The following is a 15149-nucleotide window of genomic DNA, read 5'->3' as shown; positions in this document are numbered from 1 at the left end:
CAGCATATGCCTAGAACATATGTGGTCTAAGCAAGCACTTCTCAATTTGGAACCTTTAAAAATGGTAGCAAGTCAAAAAACAGCTTTCCTGCCTAACGGCATTAGATATCACCCTTTATTGTACCACAGAGAAAAGACATCTGAAAAAAAAGCATACAATTTTGAAAACCATTTATTTTGTGTGTAAAATGGTTATTAAGAAGTCTGTATAAGGTTAGGATGAAAAGTGTTTTCACGAACACCTCCAGGGCTCAGTTGTACGTCATATAGCGTGGAGTAGCACTGAATTTGGCATAGGACTTGATGACCTTATTTACAGCTTCCAAGAAATCCTTCTCAGTAGCAATTTTTCGCCGTGCTCGGATGGCAAACATACCAGCTTCTGTGCAGACACTTCTGATCTCAGCACCTTTCAAACAAACAAAAAAATAACAGGCTTAATTAAAGCAGCCCAAATAGACCAGCAAACAGAAGCAAGACCACCTTTCTACCTACCAGTGCTATTTGGACACAGTCGTGCTAACAATTCAAATCTGATATCTCTTTCAACACTCATTGAACGGGCATGAATCTTAAAAATGTGAGTCCGACCCTAAAAATACGGGAATTGACAAATATTAAAATGGAAAACACAGGAAGAAAAAATTTCAAGAATCCCTTTTCTACAGTGAAATGATGTTCCCACCTCTAGATCAGGTAAGCTAAACTCAATCTTCCTGTCCAGTCTCCCGGGCCTCATGAGCGCTGGGTCCAGAGTGTCGGGTCTGTTTGTGGCCATCAGAACTTTAATGTTGCCTCGAGGATCAAACCCATCCAGCTGATTGATCAGTTCCAACATGGTCCTCTGCACTTCATTGTCACCCCCAGCACCATCGTCAAAACGAGCCCCTGAGAAGACAGGAGGAAAGAGACTCTTCACATCTACTCAGAGCAGCACTCTGCTCAGTAAATCTCAGTTCAGATCACACCTTCCAGCCCAAGGGAACTTCTCAGTTTTAAACAAATCCTGTAAGAACAGCCTGATTTACACAAAACTAACGAGAAAAGGACACATCATAGGTTGATTTAACATGGGTTCCTTTAAAGTATTTTAAATCCTCTTTAAGGATTTTGGTTTAAGTCACTCGAGAACACCTCCATTCAACACAATATACACCTGGACTAGGCAAAAGAATACATGCAAAGTTTAGCACTATAATGGTATTTGAGTATATGTAAGAAAATGCCATACTCTTCTAAATTTCTCAAAACTGTCCTTAGAAATATGGCTAAATCCATAATACAGTAGAACTATAACAGCTTACTATCACACTGATTCAGATATATTAGAATACTCTAGGTTAATGTCAATATTCTTCTTCATTTCAACCAAAAGAGCACAAGAAGAGGCCTCCATATATATATTTTCATTTTAAAATTGTATAAATGCATACTGTTTATTAATGCATTACATACATTATAAAATACAAAAAATAGAAATTTTTAAAATGAGATTAAATATAAATATGAAGAAAAGTACCAGTATTTTCTTCCTTCAGCCTAATACTGTTTTATACAAAATCCATTTTGGAAGCCATAGTTTCAGAGCATCCTGACATCATAAGGCTTATTCCAATGATACTACAAAAATGACTTCAGGGTCACAACACCACATCTACAGACTGGTCAAATTATGGCCCTTGAACATTACCTACAGAATGTCCAAAGCCCACAACATCCATCCAGTCTAAAAGCAAGACTTTGGGTATCCTAACCAGTCCCCAAACAGTGTTACAGCATCCACTGTTTTTTTTTTTTTTTCCGGTAAGCGGGCCTCTCACTGTTGTGGCCTCTCCCGTTGCAGAGCACAGGTTCTGCACGTGCAGGCTCAGCGGCCACGGCTCACGGGCCCAGCCGCTTCGCGGCATGTGGGATCCTCCCGGACCGGGGCACAAACCCGTGTCTCCTGCATCGGCAGGCGGACTCTCAACCACTGCGTCACCAGGGAAGGCCATCCACTATATTTTTTAAGACTTTTTTTTCACTAAGTTCATTAAACAACAGTCTGGTGATATGACACTTCTGCAGCCAATAGGAACTATTACTCTTATAGACTGTAACAATAGCCAAGGCCTATAGAACAGTACAGAGTTTTCAAAGTCAATCACATTTATGACTGACTTCAAACCTCTCAAAAACCCATGAAATAAACAAGGCTGGAGTTATCATTTCTTTTATAAAAGGAGCAAACTGGGGCTCAGAAGTAGTTAAAATAACTTGTCTAGATTGCACAGCTAATACTGTATTTCATCAAATCTGTGAAGCCAAAAATGTTATGTACACTTTATGAAAAACTACTACCAATTAAATTATGCCCCAGTGCTTTCTGATCTGATTAAGTAAAGCTGTATCCCAAGTTAGGAGTTGCTAAAGTGAAAATATGTGCCCTAGGAAAGAAACTGGGAAAGTTCAAAGATAAAGACTTTGAGAAATACCAATGCTATATAATGCTTCTTTCCTTTATGGTGTGGCCCTAAAGTTTATTAGATCCATGACGCTGATGTGCTAAAGCTCATAAAGGAGTTGGAATTAAAATTCTGTACAAGATTAATGTATCAGGGGAACTTTTCACATACTACTACAGAATTCTCATGAAACCCAGTTGTAGAGTTCTCTGAGATACCATTCATACCTCCAATAGCATCAATTTCATCAAAGAAGATAAGGCAGGCTTTCTTTGTTCTGGCCATTTCAAAGAGCTCTCGAACCATTCGAGCCCCCTGATGAAAAAAAGAAAGTGTTAATTCAGAGTTGGCTTTAAAATCTTTTAAATATAAGTTATACTTCAAACTTTCTAATATTTGTAATACCTAACAGTATTCTTAACCATTATTACCTAAAGCTTTTTCAGAAAGACTGGTTTGTTAACCTATTCCGTCAAATTAATCTTATTAGCTTTAAAACAATATTAAGTAATTTCATGATTCTGTACCTATTAAATAGCCAATAACTTTAAGACCTGAAGAGGTCAAATTAACACGATTAAATAAAGGCACCATTTCAATCAATAAAACTTGAGGAAATAAAAGCATTTGATCCATCACTTGGCATTTCTGATCAATGAATCTGATTTGTAAATTTTGATAAGGGAATAAAAGTATATGTCAACTCATACAGATCCTTTTTCTAATTCTTATTGTAAGTATACTAATCATTAATGTACCAGATATAATATATTCAGCCCTAGACTTACTCTCTAATGAAAAAAACCTGTGTGTGTACATACACCCACGCACATACACATAGACAATCTCTGTTCTCTTTCTCAGAACAACATAAAACACTGCCCCTGAAGTGAATACACTTTTGAATGCATTCACTGGGCATTACTGGGTTATTGATATTACAAACCAAATCTGGAGAAAATGTCACCCTTCTGAGTAGGGAGCATACTGATTAAAAATGTTAAGCAGTTTATTTCCAAATGACCGCACGGGAATGCTGGTGGTTTCTGGGCTTCTGACCTACTAATTACAATCCATCAATCAAAAAATTTCAGGTCTCAATCTTCAGTGTGGAATTCCCATTTTAATTTCATCTATGCTTTATAAATCTTTCTTAGAGCTACATATTCTTTGATTATGATCAATTTACTTTACCTCACCGACGTACTTCTGTACAAGTTCAGATCCAATAACTCGAATGAAGCAAGCATCAGTCCTATTAGCAACTGCCCGAGCACAGAGTGTCTTGCCTGTACCCGGTGGACCAAAGAGCAGCACACCCTTAGGAGGCTCAATACCAAGGTTAACAAACCTCTCTGGCTGTGATGGAGACATGATTTTTACACTTATCAATTCTCTATGATAAAAACAAGACTACTTCTACATCGATATATTTAAACCAAAATTATTCAGTCCACAATTTATATACTTCATCTAAATAAGAATTTTACTTATGAATAAGACATAAGATCTAAACTAGACTCATAGTAATACACAAGGCTGAATGGCTTTTAAAGGTATTTCTATCATCCAGGGTTAACAAAACATTTTTTTCCCTAATTTTAAGAAATTACAGTGTTTAAAGAATAAAAGTATTATCTCATATTTAATATCCTAGTTTTTTCCATTAATCCCCCCCCAGGCTTAATCTGATTCAATTAAAGCCCATTTCTTCTTGATAGCATTAAAACACATTGTTTTTTACACAATAACCTATTCTAAAGGTTACGCCTCAACCTCGTCACTCTAAATAGCAGATTCTTCTTTTTTTTGAATAGCCTTGACGACTAAATCCTTTTGCTTTCTCTTCTGGAACTTACCAATTCTCCACACCTTTACCCTCCACCCCATCAAAATTTTTCATTTAGGAAAACATAAAATTTTAAAACTAATATATAGGCATAATTTTAGTGCACAGTATACAAAAGGCTCACATCTTTGTACAAAGAAATTTAAAAGGCAACAGACTCAACCACTTACATGAAGTAGTGGGGTTTCAACTACTTCTCGAAGTTTCTCAATTTGTTCCTTACAGCCACCCACATCACTATATGTAACGTCAGGTTTTTCCTCCACCTAAGAGAGGGATGAAAATGTACAACATACAGCCACACGCTTTTGCATACTAATCCAATTGTTCTATCCAGTAGAGCAGACCCAATACCCTAAAAGAAAAATCAGATTTATAGCAAGTAAGAATTTTAATAAAAATGGAATACACTGCCCAGTGTCCTAGACCCACTTGCTATATTACTTGTTATGACACTAAGTGAGAGACAAACTACTAAAATAAAGACCAATAAAGACTTTCTCATCTGAAAAATTGTTTAAAAAATTTTGGCAACTCTTCAATACATACCCACATATTAATATTTTATTAGTTAAAAGTTTTAGCATTTTTTTGAGATGGATGCAATTAGTCACGCCATTCCTTTTCCCTCTCATGGTTTCTTACCTGCATCATGGTAACTGTTGGGTCAATCTTAGGAGGCAGTGGAATGTGAATCTGATACTTATTTCTGTCCACACTAAGGAGGTAAAAAAGAGCCTCACCAATACATTCAAAAAATTTACTGAGTGAATTATCATGTGTTCTATATACATTATTTACATTAACTCACTTAATCCTCATAACCATCCTAGAGCAAGTGCTTCCTCCACCTACACCACGTTACCTTAAATAGACTGGCAAAATCAACTCTACAATTCTGTACTTAGTTTGATCATGACATTTGAGGCCATAAAAGGCCAAGTGGGGGTCGGGAGGTCAGGAAACAGATGCAGCAGTAACAAGGCTGTCCAACTGCAGCCCTCTCCTAGGCTACCCTGGTATTACATGGCACCCAGTTCACCCATTCAAAAGCAAGCCAAGGGTGTGAATGTGACATGGCATCTTCAATGAAAGACGAGTATTTACTGCAAATAGAAATCTTACCCAACTCTCATCCCTTCTTCAATGTCAGTAGGTGCAACCTGATCACTGAGGTCCACCACAAACTTGGCAAACTGCTTCACATTGATAATGTACTTCGGGTCCTCCGAATCAGCATTGATTATCTTTGTGCATCTAACATGGCAAAAGGCTTGATTAGAGTAAGGAACCTGAACCACTAATAATGAATTCAGGTAACTAGATTCTCTCCTGGGTATGCAGTACACTAATAAGCAGGTGTAAACTAGAACTGCAGAAACTGGGCCACTGTTAAGGATCCTTCTCTGCAGAATATGCTCAATCCCAAGGGTCTGCTCAACTTTAGCCAAGACATAAAAATTTCAAAAGATACATTCCCCTGGAAAATTAAACCCAAATATTTCATCATCAAGAAGTTCTCTTTACCAAGGGGGGAAAGTGGCAGGGAGGCAGGATGGTGGTGGTGGTGTGATGAATTGGAAGACTGGGATTGACATGTATACACTAATGTGTATAAAATAGATAACTAATAAGAACCTGCTATATAAAAAAATAAAATAAATGCTCAACTACAAAAACAAGTTCTTTCTTGATTTTCATAACTATATGGCTTTATTAGTGATACTCCTCTATATCTTCAGGTATTCTCCTTTTTATTTTTCCTATAAAAAGACAGTCATTTTGTCTTACATCAAGTAATAAACATGTTCATTCTTTCCTGAGTTTATACTTCAAATCCATTATTACTGTTGCTGTTTTTAACTTAAATATATTCTTTTCCTGTGGGTTGTGGTGAAGGCGAATCTGAAACCCCACATACATCACAGTAGAAAGTAGTCTACTGCCTATTTTCTATACTATCTTCCTACAGAAGAAACCCAAAAACAAAAAACAACTCATACTGGAAAGAGCTTATATCATAAGCTGTCGCAACAAATACAGGGAAATACAAAATAGTCTCTGGCATGTGCATATAGGTAGAGCTAAGAGTAAGGTAAAGAATGCTTTGTCCTTGCAGCATAAATTGTGGACAGGACTCTCTTTTCTGTTATTGGAAAGGTCTACCAGGGAAGTAGAATTTTATATATAGAAAGTATCTATCACTACTTTATCTGACAGACCCTACCAACACTGTTGCACAGATAGGGATTTTTTAAATTCTCACCTGAAAAAGTATATATACAGGGACCTCAACTTGCAGAACGTTAAATAAGGACCTTTGAAAACCTCATCCTTAAAAGCAAAGAGAACACTGGCAAAAACATTCAAAATCAACATTTTCAGAACTCAAACTATAGGTTTGTAACAATCCAAAGAATGTTTATTCAAAAAAAAAGAAAAGGGCTGAATCCTGGTAAGAACAGCGAGCATTCTGCGTTTAAATTCGCCTTCATCCCGTAGCCCTCTCCCCAGCTCTGCACAAGACCTGAAAGCCAACAGCCTCACAGCCATGGTAGATGTGAAAACAAGCAGCCTTCCTGGGGGAAGGCAGGGACAAAGAACTGGAGCTCCCCAAAAGCCCAACCCCAGAGAACTATTTGACCTGTCTGGCAGCTAGCTGAAAAGCTCCGTTCTCAGGACTTGCTTTTATTTGACCGGACTCAGAGCTCACTGTCTACACACCCCCTGCCCACAGGACATTTGCTGGAAACAATCGGTGGCAATTGTTTAACATCAACTGTCTGAGGCGGCATTTACCAGTTGGGGCTAAACAAGAGGCTGACCAAAAAACTTAAAAGAAAAAACAGCATGGAACAGCAATAGAAACAAACCCTGGGGAAAGGGGAAATCAGAGTTCCAGAACTGACATTATTTAAAATGTCCAGTTTCTATCAAAAAATTATGAGACACAAAAAGAAATAAAATATGGCCTATACATAGGGAAAAAAGTCCATAGAAACTGTCCTTGAGAAAGCCTAGACATTGGTCTTACTAAACAAAAACTTTAATCAGTGTCATAAATATTTTTTTAAAAACCAAAGGAAACCATGTCTAAAGAATTAATGGGAGGTATAAGAACAATGTCTCACCAGAGAGTATCAACGAAGAGAGAAATTAGACTGGAATACAATTTGGCTATTAAAAAAAAAAGATGTTCTGATACAAGCTACAACATGAATGAAGCTTAAAACACTATGTTAAGCTAAAGAAGCCAGAAAAAGGTCATGCCTTGTATGATTACATTTATATGAAATGTCCAGGACAGGCAAATCCATAGAGACAGGAAGTAGATGAGTGGTTGCCAGGGGCCAGTGAGAGAGGGGAATAGGGACAGTTAATAGGTATGGGGTTTCTTTTGGAGGTGATGAAAATATTCTGGAGAGTAAAACAAAGTGTCAAGAAATGCTGGGTAGGGCTTCCCTGGTGGCGCAGTGGTTGAGAATCCGCCTGCCGATGCAGGAGACACGGGTTCGTGCCCTGGTCCGGGAAGATCCCACATGCCACGGAGCAACTAAGCCCGTGAGCCATGGCCGCTAGGCCTGTGCGTCCGGAGCCTGTGCTCCACAACGCGAGAGGCCACAACAGTGAGAGGCCCGCATACCGCAAAAAAAAAAAAAAAAAAAAAAAAAAAGAAATGCTGGGTCAAGGGGTAGGGTGGTGGTAACTTCACTGAAAATGAGTGTGGAGGTGAGAGGGGAAGGATGATTAAACTTAAGTGAACCTGCCACTGACATTCCCTAGCCCTCTATCTCCACTGTTCTTCCAAAATATTGCAGATTGGAGACAACACGAGACTGAAGACAACTTCTCTGGGAAAAGTGACCAACCAAATGAAAAGATCTAAAGATACTGACCCTGAAGGCTCCCCAACTAAACATTCAACCATATAAGCTACAGTGAAGCCTGAGATAGACATGCCTCACTATTGAATCTAGAGCTTCTATCAGCTTTTTGGTCTCCCACTAAACAAAAGCACAAAGTAAGATTACCAGACATCTAACATAAAAGACAGACACCAGGCTTCCCTGGTGGCACAGTGGTTGAGAGCCCGCCTGCCGATGCAGGGAACACGGGTTCATGCCCCGGTCCGGGAAGATCCCACAGGCCGCGAAGCGGCTGGGCCCATGAGCCATGGCCGCTGAGCCTGCGTGTCCGGAGCCTGTGCTCCGCAATGGGAGAGGCCACAACAGTGAGAGGCCCGCGTACCGCAAAAAATAAAAATAAAAATATATATATACGTGAAGATGCACTGGAGGATTAAGAGGACCAAATTATTTTCAGTAGTTAGATGGGAAGGAAGGTTTTCATATTTTGCTCTGTATCTTCCTGTATCATTTGAATCTTTTATATGATTATGTCTTCACCTATTTCTAAAATAATTGTTTAAAGTGTAAAGTTTTAATTAACCCCAGATACTTTTGGAGAAAGCTGCATTTACTTGGAATATGGCATAAAAATTCTTTACGAACTATTACATTATACTCAAGGCTTGAAAAAGTACTTGAAAGTACAGATAAAAATAAATTTCCACAGAGCACTATGCGTACCTCGCAACCTGCAAAGGCTGTTCACTCTGGAGTGTTTGCTTATCAGCAGCCAAATCCCAGAGTGCTGGTGGGGCCAGGCCAGTGTCAGACTCTTTAATACCTACGTAAAGAAAGATTACAAAATTCACTGGACTGTAACGCAAGCTCTCTCACCCCAGCACCACTAACATTCTGGACTGAATAATTTGCTGTGGGGGGCATCCTGTGCATTCCACAGTGGTTAGAAGCATCCCCGGCCTCTAGCCACTAGTCACTAGCACCACCTCCCCCTTAAGTTGGGAGAATGAAGAATGAGTCTAGATGCTGCCGAACGTCCTAGGGGGATGACCCCAGTTGAAAACCACGGCCCTAAAGTAGTCACAGGCTAAAAATGTCATACGATGCCATATTTGACATTTTTTTGTGCAAGTCAAATACTATCAATATAAAACTTCACCACTCAAGTTCCCAAAAAGAAAAATTTCCGACTACTAGGCCATAGCCCGCTTACTTCAAGCAGTACCACGTGAGATCATATTTTTATTCAAGAAGAAATTTTGACTTGTTTATTATAGTCAACTGAACTTGGCTTTGACCAACAGAAACAATACTTGCTTAAAGGATGATGTTTTTTCATTGCTTAAGCATTAAACTTTCTTGTAAAAGGTAATGAAAAGAGATTATTAAAATGAGATCCAATTTCTTAACAGATAGGAAGGATAATAATTTTTTTAAATCTGTGATTCACGGAAGAGTGACATTGGTATTTCAGCTCCTTTGATATAATCAAACCATTACCCATAAAGAGGGGAAACAGAAATAAAAAATAAACATACCCGTGAGCTCATTAATTTTCTTGAGAAGTTGCTGAATGTCATCTTCAACCTGTTTGATTTGCCTAGAGTAAGTGCTCTGACCCTAGGAGATAAAGGTCAGTTTAATTAGAATATCAGGATACCAACAATGTATTAAACTATAAACAAAAACTTTTAACAGTTACACTTGTAATAGCTGTTATTGTCCTAAAGCTTGTGAAATGAGAGTAGAGGGAATCTATCATTTTCAGAACTATTCCTGAACCAATATATTCCCCTAAACAGGCAACACACCATTATGCAAGGTAACAAATTAAAATCATGCCTAAAATTATCTAAAATTCAAGACCATTTCTATGCATTAAAATTTACCATTTCAGATCTAATTCATTTTCATACATTTTAAATATAGTAAATATTTCTAAATATAGAAAGTTATTTCAAATATCTTTCAATATAGTACTGCACTTTAATTACAAATAGTACAGAGATAATGTATAAGCTTAGACACACTGAGTATTTACTCTCTGATCTATTCTAAGTAGAAACTGTAGGTAGATAACGTTTTTTCAGTGAAGATTACACAGCTGGACAGTCTCTTCCAACTATTCTGGAAGGCCAATATCAACAAGAGTCCTTATTTCAACACAAAACATCTATATTTTGTAGACATTGAAAGGACTTACATAAGTTTTCAGCAAGGCAATATCCCCCTCATCCAGAGCTAAAAGAAAAGAGATAATACATGAATTAAAACAAAAGAAACTAGAGCTTACAATTCTTTTCTGTTCAATTCAGATTGCACTGAGTGAGAAAAACTGTGAATAGTTGTAATGATATAAACACAACCATCAAATAGTTCCTGGACTCAAGGAACTTTTATCTAACTGGGTGAAGGCAGATTTTAAAAAGTACATAACATAGCTTCAAAGTGATATGACATAACATAGAACAGGGAGCCCAAAGAACAGACTTTGAGATTCAAAATGACCTGAGCACTAGTCCCAGCAAGATCATGCATTTGCTAAGTATCCTTGGAAAAACCATTTAAGTTCTCTGAGCATCAGTCTTCTCACCTGGAAAAATGTTAGCCTCAGTGTTGCTCTAAAGATCAAGTAAGACATGGATGAAGAAGTGCAGAAAAATGCTACACACATTAGTCATAACTGTATCCAAGGGATAAATGTGTTAATATATTTATAGAATTATAACTTACCCAGAGAAATACCCAAATGAAATGTTACATCTCTGTGACTAAATTTTACACTAGGTGACTGAGTACCTCTTTCAAGGGAAAAGAGTGAGATGAAAGTGGAGAGGAAATGCTCCTTCTCTGAGGGGTGGGTGGATACTAAGAAGAAAGGGTGCTAGGAGAGGTTGAAGTTGTTTAGGAAGGAAAGACAACAAAAAACCACCATAAGAATGTTATAAAATAGCCTATAAGGAACAAAAGAAAACAGCATAAAGATAAGGCTTTTACAAAAGGGGCTACTGGGAAGAAATCATGAACGAACGTGCTGCAGGGATAGGGTCAAGTGTATAGTCTCTAAGGAGAGTAACCCAGCAGTGTCTATAAAAATTACAACTTCAGTTCTCAAATTTACCCTACAGCTTGTGTTTGTGCATGTAGTAAAGAGTTATATTAACAAGGTTATTCATTGGTCTACAATGGCCAACAGACTAGAAGAAAACGCAATGCCCATCAATACTGAGTAATACTGAACACCCAATTACTTGGGATACTATACAGACCACACTGACTCTACATAATGATATGAACTTATATCATATCATTAAGATTTTTTTAAAAGATGTACATTTATGTAAATATACACACACACACACACACACATATATATATATATATATATATACATATATATATATATATACACACACACACACACAAAGAAACTTGCTTGTATGTACAAAGAAAATGCCTAGAAAGATGAGGCAAAACGGCAACATTAGTTGCCTCCGTGGATAAGAGGTGGCCGGGGTCAAGGATGAGACTCTTTTCCATTTATCTTTTTCGCTTTCGTGTTTTGAATCATGTGAATGAATTATCTAGTCAAAGGAATGTTTTTTAAAAAAGAAAATTATGTCTCAGGATCCTGGCTATACAGCGATAACAGCAAGCTGTCACTTGAGGGGGAGGAGGGACAGCAAAGAGGGTCCGGGCGACCAAGCACCAACAAGCAGGGAACTTTTCAAGGCCTGCAAGGCCAAGCGGGGCGCGTGACTCCTTCAAGACCTGAGACCTGAATATGAATAAAAAATTCGATCAGCGGGAGATGAACACAGGACGCGGAGCTGCTAGAGGGAGACGGAGAGGACGGGCCGGTCAACCCGGCTGCCGCACTCGACTCAAATCACTAGTGGCACAAAACCGACGGAGCGCCGAGCAGAAATCCAACCCCCCCCCCCCATCCCGGACCCCAGGCCAAGACTGGTCCTGCCCCGGCCTCCTGCCCCGGCCCGGAGCTCCTGCCTACGTCAACTGACCTCGGATGGGCTTATCGTCCTTCTCATCTTCTTTGGTTTTCCGCTGATCTGCACCGAGGTAATCCGGCATTTTAGGAGATCCAAGGACCTCAGCTTGCTGGGTGATTACACAGCACCTTCCTCGCTTCCGGTGGCGCCCCCGCCTTTCCCTTCCTCACCGGAAGTAAAGCAGGCTCCGCGGGCCCTTTTGCCCCAGAAACGGGCGGAAGAACGCAACGGAGGACACGTGCTGCGGCGGGAGAGTAGCGAAGGGGAGTGAGAAGGTTTCGCTGTTCGGAGGGAACGTCGCTCTCTATTAGCCTCTCACCGTGGCGAGTTCCCTGAGCAACAGATTGCAAGATCAACTCAGGCTCAGGTCGCTGAGTTTAAATCCTGCTTTAATCATTTAAACTCTGTACTCTTGGGTAACTTATTTAATCCCTGTGCTTTAATTTTCCCCTTGACCTCACAGCATTGTGGATGCATTAAATAACAATGTTTGTAAAGTACCTGGCTTATTCGATACGCAACTAGTAGTGACTAGATTTATACATAGAGTGAAGGTAAATAGAAGTTGTTCACTAATTTGACATTAACAAGGGATGAGGAGGTAAATGGTTTCCATTTTTGACCCTGCTGCCAAAGAGTGGTACCATCTTCAGATACAGGAGAGCCAGAGAAGAGAGCAGGTTTCCAAAGAAATGAATTCGGGAGATGAGGAACGGAAGAGAGCAGTTAGACAATTATAGAAGTTAGAAATGAAAAAAAAAGAAAGAAAAAAGCCTGACCTTTCTGTACCCCGTCAGCAGTGAAAAGGCAACCTACAGAATGAGAGAAAATATTTGTAAGTCATATATCTGGTAAGGGGTTAATATCCAGAATATATAAAAAGTAAAACTCGGGAATTCCCTGGCGGTCCAGAGGTTAGAACTCAGAGCTTTCACTGCAGGGGCCCAGGTTCAATCCCTGGATGGGGAGCTAAGATCCCACAAGCCTGTGGAGCTGCCAAGAAAGAAAGAACTAAAACTCAATAACAAAACACAATCCAATTTTTTAACTGGACAATGTACTTGAATGGACATCTCTCCCAAGAAGTTATACAAATGGTCAAGAAGCACATGGAAAGACGCTCAGCTTCACTAGGCCCTGGGGAAATACACATCAAAACCATGAAATAGGGCTTCCCTGGTGGCGCAGTGGTTGAGAATCCGCCTGCCGATGCAGGGGTCACGGGTTCGTGCCCTGGTCCGGGAAGATCCCACATGCCGCGGAGCAACTAAGCCCGTGAGCCATGGCCGCTAGGCCTGCGCGTCCGGAGCCTGTGCTCCGCAACGGGAGAGGCCACAGCAGTGAGAGGCCCGCATACCACAAAAAAAAAAAAAAAAAAAAAAAAAAAAAAAAAACATGAAATACCACCTCATACTTGTTAGAATGGCTATTATCAAAAAAAAAAAAAAAAGTGTTGGTGAGGACGTGGAGAAAATGGAAACCTTGTGTACTGCTGGTGGAAATGTAAAATGGTGGAAATGTAAAATGGTGTAACCACTGTGGAAAACAGTATGGCAGTACCTCAAAAAATTAAAAATAGAATTATCAAATAACCCAGCAATTCCAGTTCTGGGTATATACACCCAAGAATTGAAAGCAGGGTCTCAAAGAGAAATTTGTACCTCCATGTTCATAGCAACATTATTCACTATAGCCAAAAGGTGGAAGCAACCCAGTCAACAGATGAATGGATAAATAAAATGTACATACAATGGAATATTATTCATTCTTAAAAAGAAGAATTCTGGCACATACTGCAATTGTGAGGACATTATGCTAAGGGAATAAGTCAGTGACAAGAAGACAAATAGTGGGGGCTTCCCTGGTGGCGCAGTTGTTGAGAATCCGCCTGCCGATGCAGGGAACACGGGTTCGTGCCCCGGTCCGGGAAGATCCCACATGCTGCGGAGCGGCTGGGCCCGTGAGCCATGGCCGCTGAGCCTGCGCGCCTGGAGCCTGTGCTCCGCAACGGGAGAGGCCACAACAGTGAGAGGCCCGCATATCACAAAAAGAAGACAAATAGTGTATGATTCCACTTATATGAGGTACCTATAGTAGTCAAATGCACAGAGATAGAAAGTTGAATGATGGTTGCTAGGGACTGAGGGGTGGTGGAAATGGGGAGTTGTTTAATGCATATCAGAGTTTCAGTTTTGCAAGATGAAAAGAGTTCTGGATATTGGTTGCACAACAATGAATGTACTTAGCACTACTGAACTGCACAGTTTAAGTGGTTAAGATGAGAATTTTATGTTATGTGTATTTTACCACAATTGAAAAAAAATAACCTTCATGCTCTTAGAGGTTAAGGTGAGAATAATTGGGATAGGTGTGAGAAAAAATTATTAAGAAAGTGGAGTCAGGTTACCTTGAGCCTTAGAGCTTGTTTTAACAGTGGTTACAGGTCAGGAAGAGTTTTAGGCTGAGATAATTAGCTTAGTTTTTGAAATGTCAGTTTTGAAGTAACAATTTTGTCATGCAGCAGATATACAGGCCAATTCAATGTATTTAACAGTGAAAATGTAATTCCTAGATAATAATTTACTAATTTCTGGTTCTCTTTGCAGAAGAGTGGCACATCAATTCTTCTCTTTTGTACAACCTATTCCAGATACTGTGTGTGGGGTGGAGGATGGGAGGTGGAGTCTGTGAATTTCAACCCACTGGTTTCTTTTTGCTAATTCTTGCATTTGACCTCAGTCTTAGAAGGAATCATACAGCAGAAGTATAATTGATTTTATTAAACAATTAAACATTAAACAATAGAGTCCTGTAATTGGGAATATCTTGAAAGAAAACTTCATGCTGCTAGAGCAGGGTAAAATGATTGCGGCCTTGGATTAGAATCTAATACTACAGAGGGGTTTCTTCTGCAAACGATATGGGTATTAAATGCGATAGCCCAGGTAAATTAGTAATAGCACAAACGTTAGCTCCTATT

The 15149-nt window shown here is 39.3% G+C and overlaps 1 protein-coding gene across 1 annotated transcript; it reads right to left on the bottom strand.

Moving 5' to 3' along the window:
• Positions 1-154: 154 nt before the first annotated feature.
• PSMC2 (proteasome 26S subunit, ATPase 2) lies at positions 155-12405 on the bottom strand. The gene is made up of 12 exons (XM_059074549.2): positions 12182-12405; positions 10363-10400; positions 9698-9779; positions 8883-8982; positions 5419-5550; positions 4939-5011; positions 4464-4559; positions 3639-3803; positions 2672-2759; positions 686-888; positions 496-592; positions 155-409 (listed from the first exon to the last, which is right to left on the bottom strand). The coding sequence occupies exons 1-12, from the start codon at positions 12249-12251 to the stop codon at positions 252-254; spliced, it is 1302 nt and encodes a 433-aa protein (XP_058930532.1). The 5' UTR covers positions 12252-12405; the 3' UTR covers positions 155-251.
• Positions 12406-15149: the final 2744 nt, after the last annotated feature.

Source organism: Kogia breviceps, chromosome 9 (assembly GCF_026419965.1).
Source record: "Kogia breviceps isolate mKogBre1 chromosome 9, mKogBre1 haplotype 1, whole genome shotgun sequence".
Taxonomy (NCBI): Eukaryota; Metazoa; Chordata; class Mammalia; order Artiodactyla; family Physeteridae; genus Kogia; species Kogia breviceps.
The sequence above is the reverse complement of the archived record's forward strand: the minus strand, read 5'-3'. Positions and strand labels throughout refer to the sequence as shown.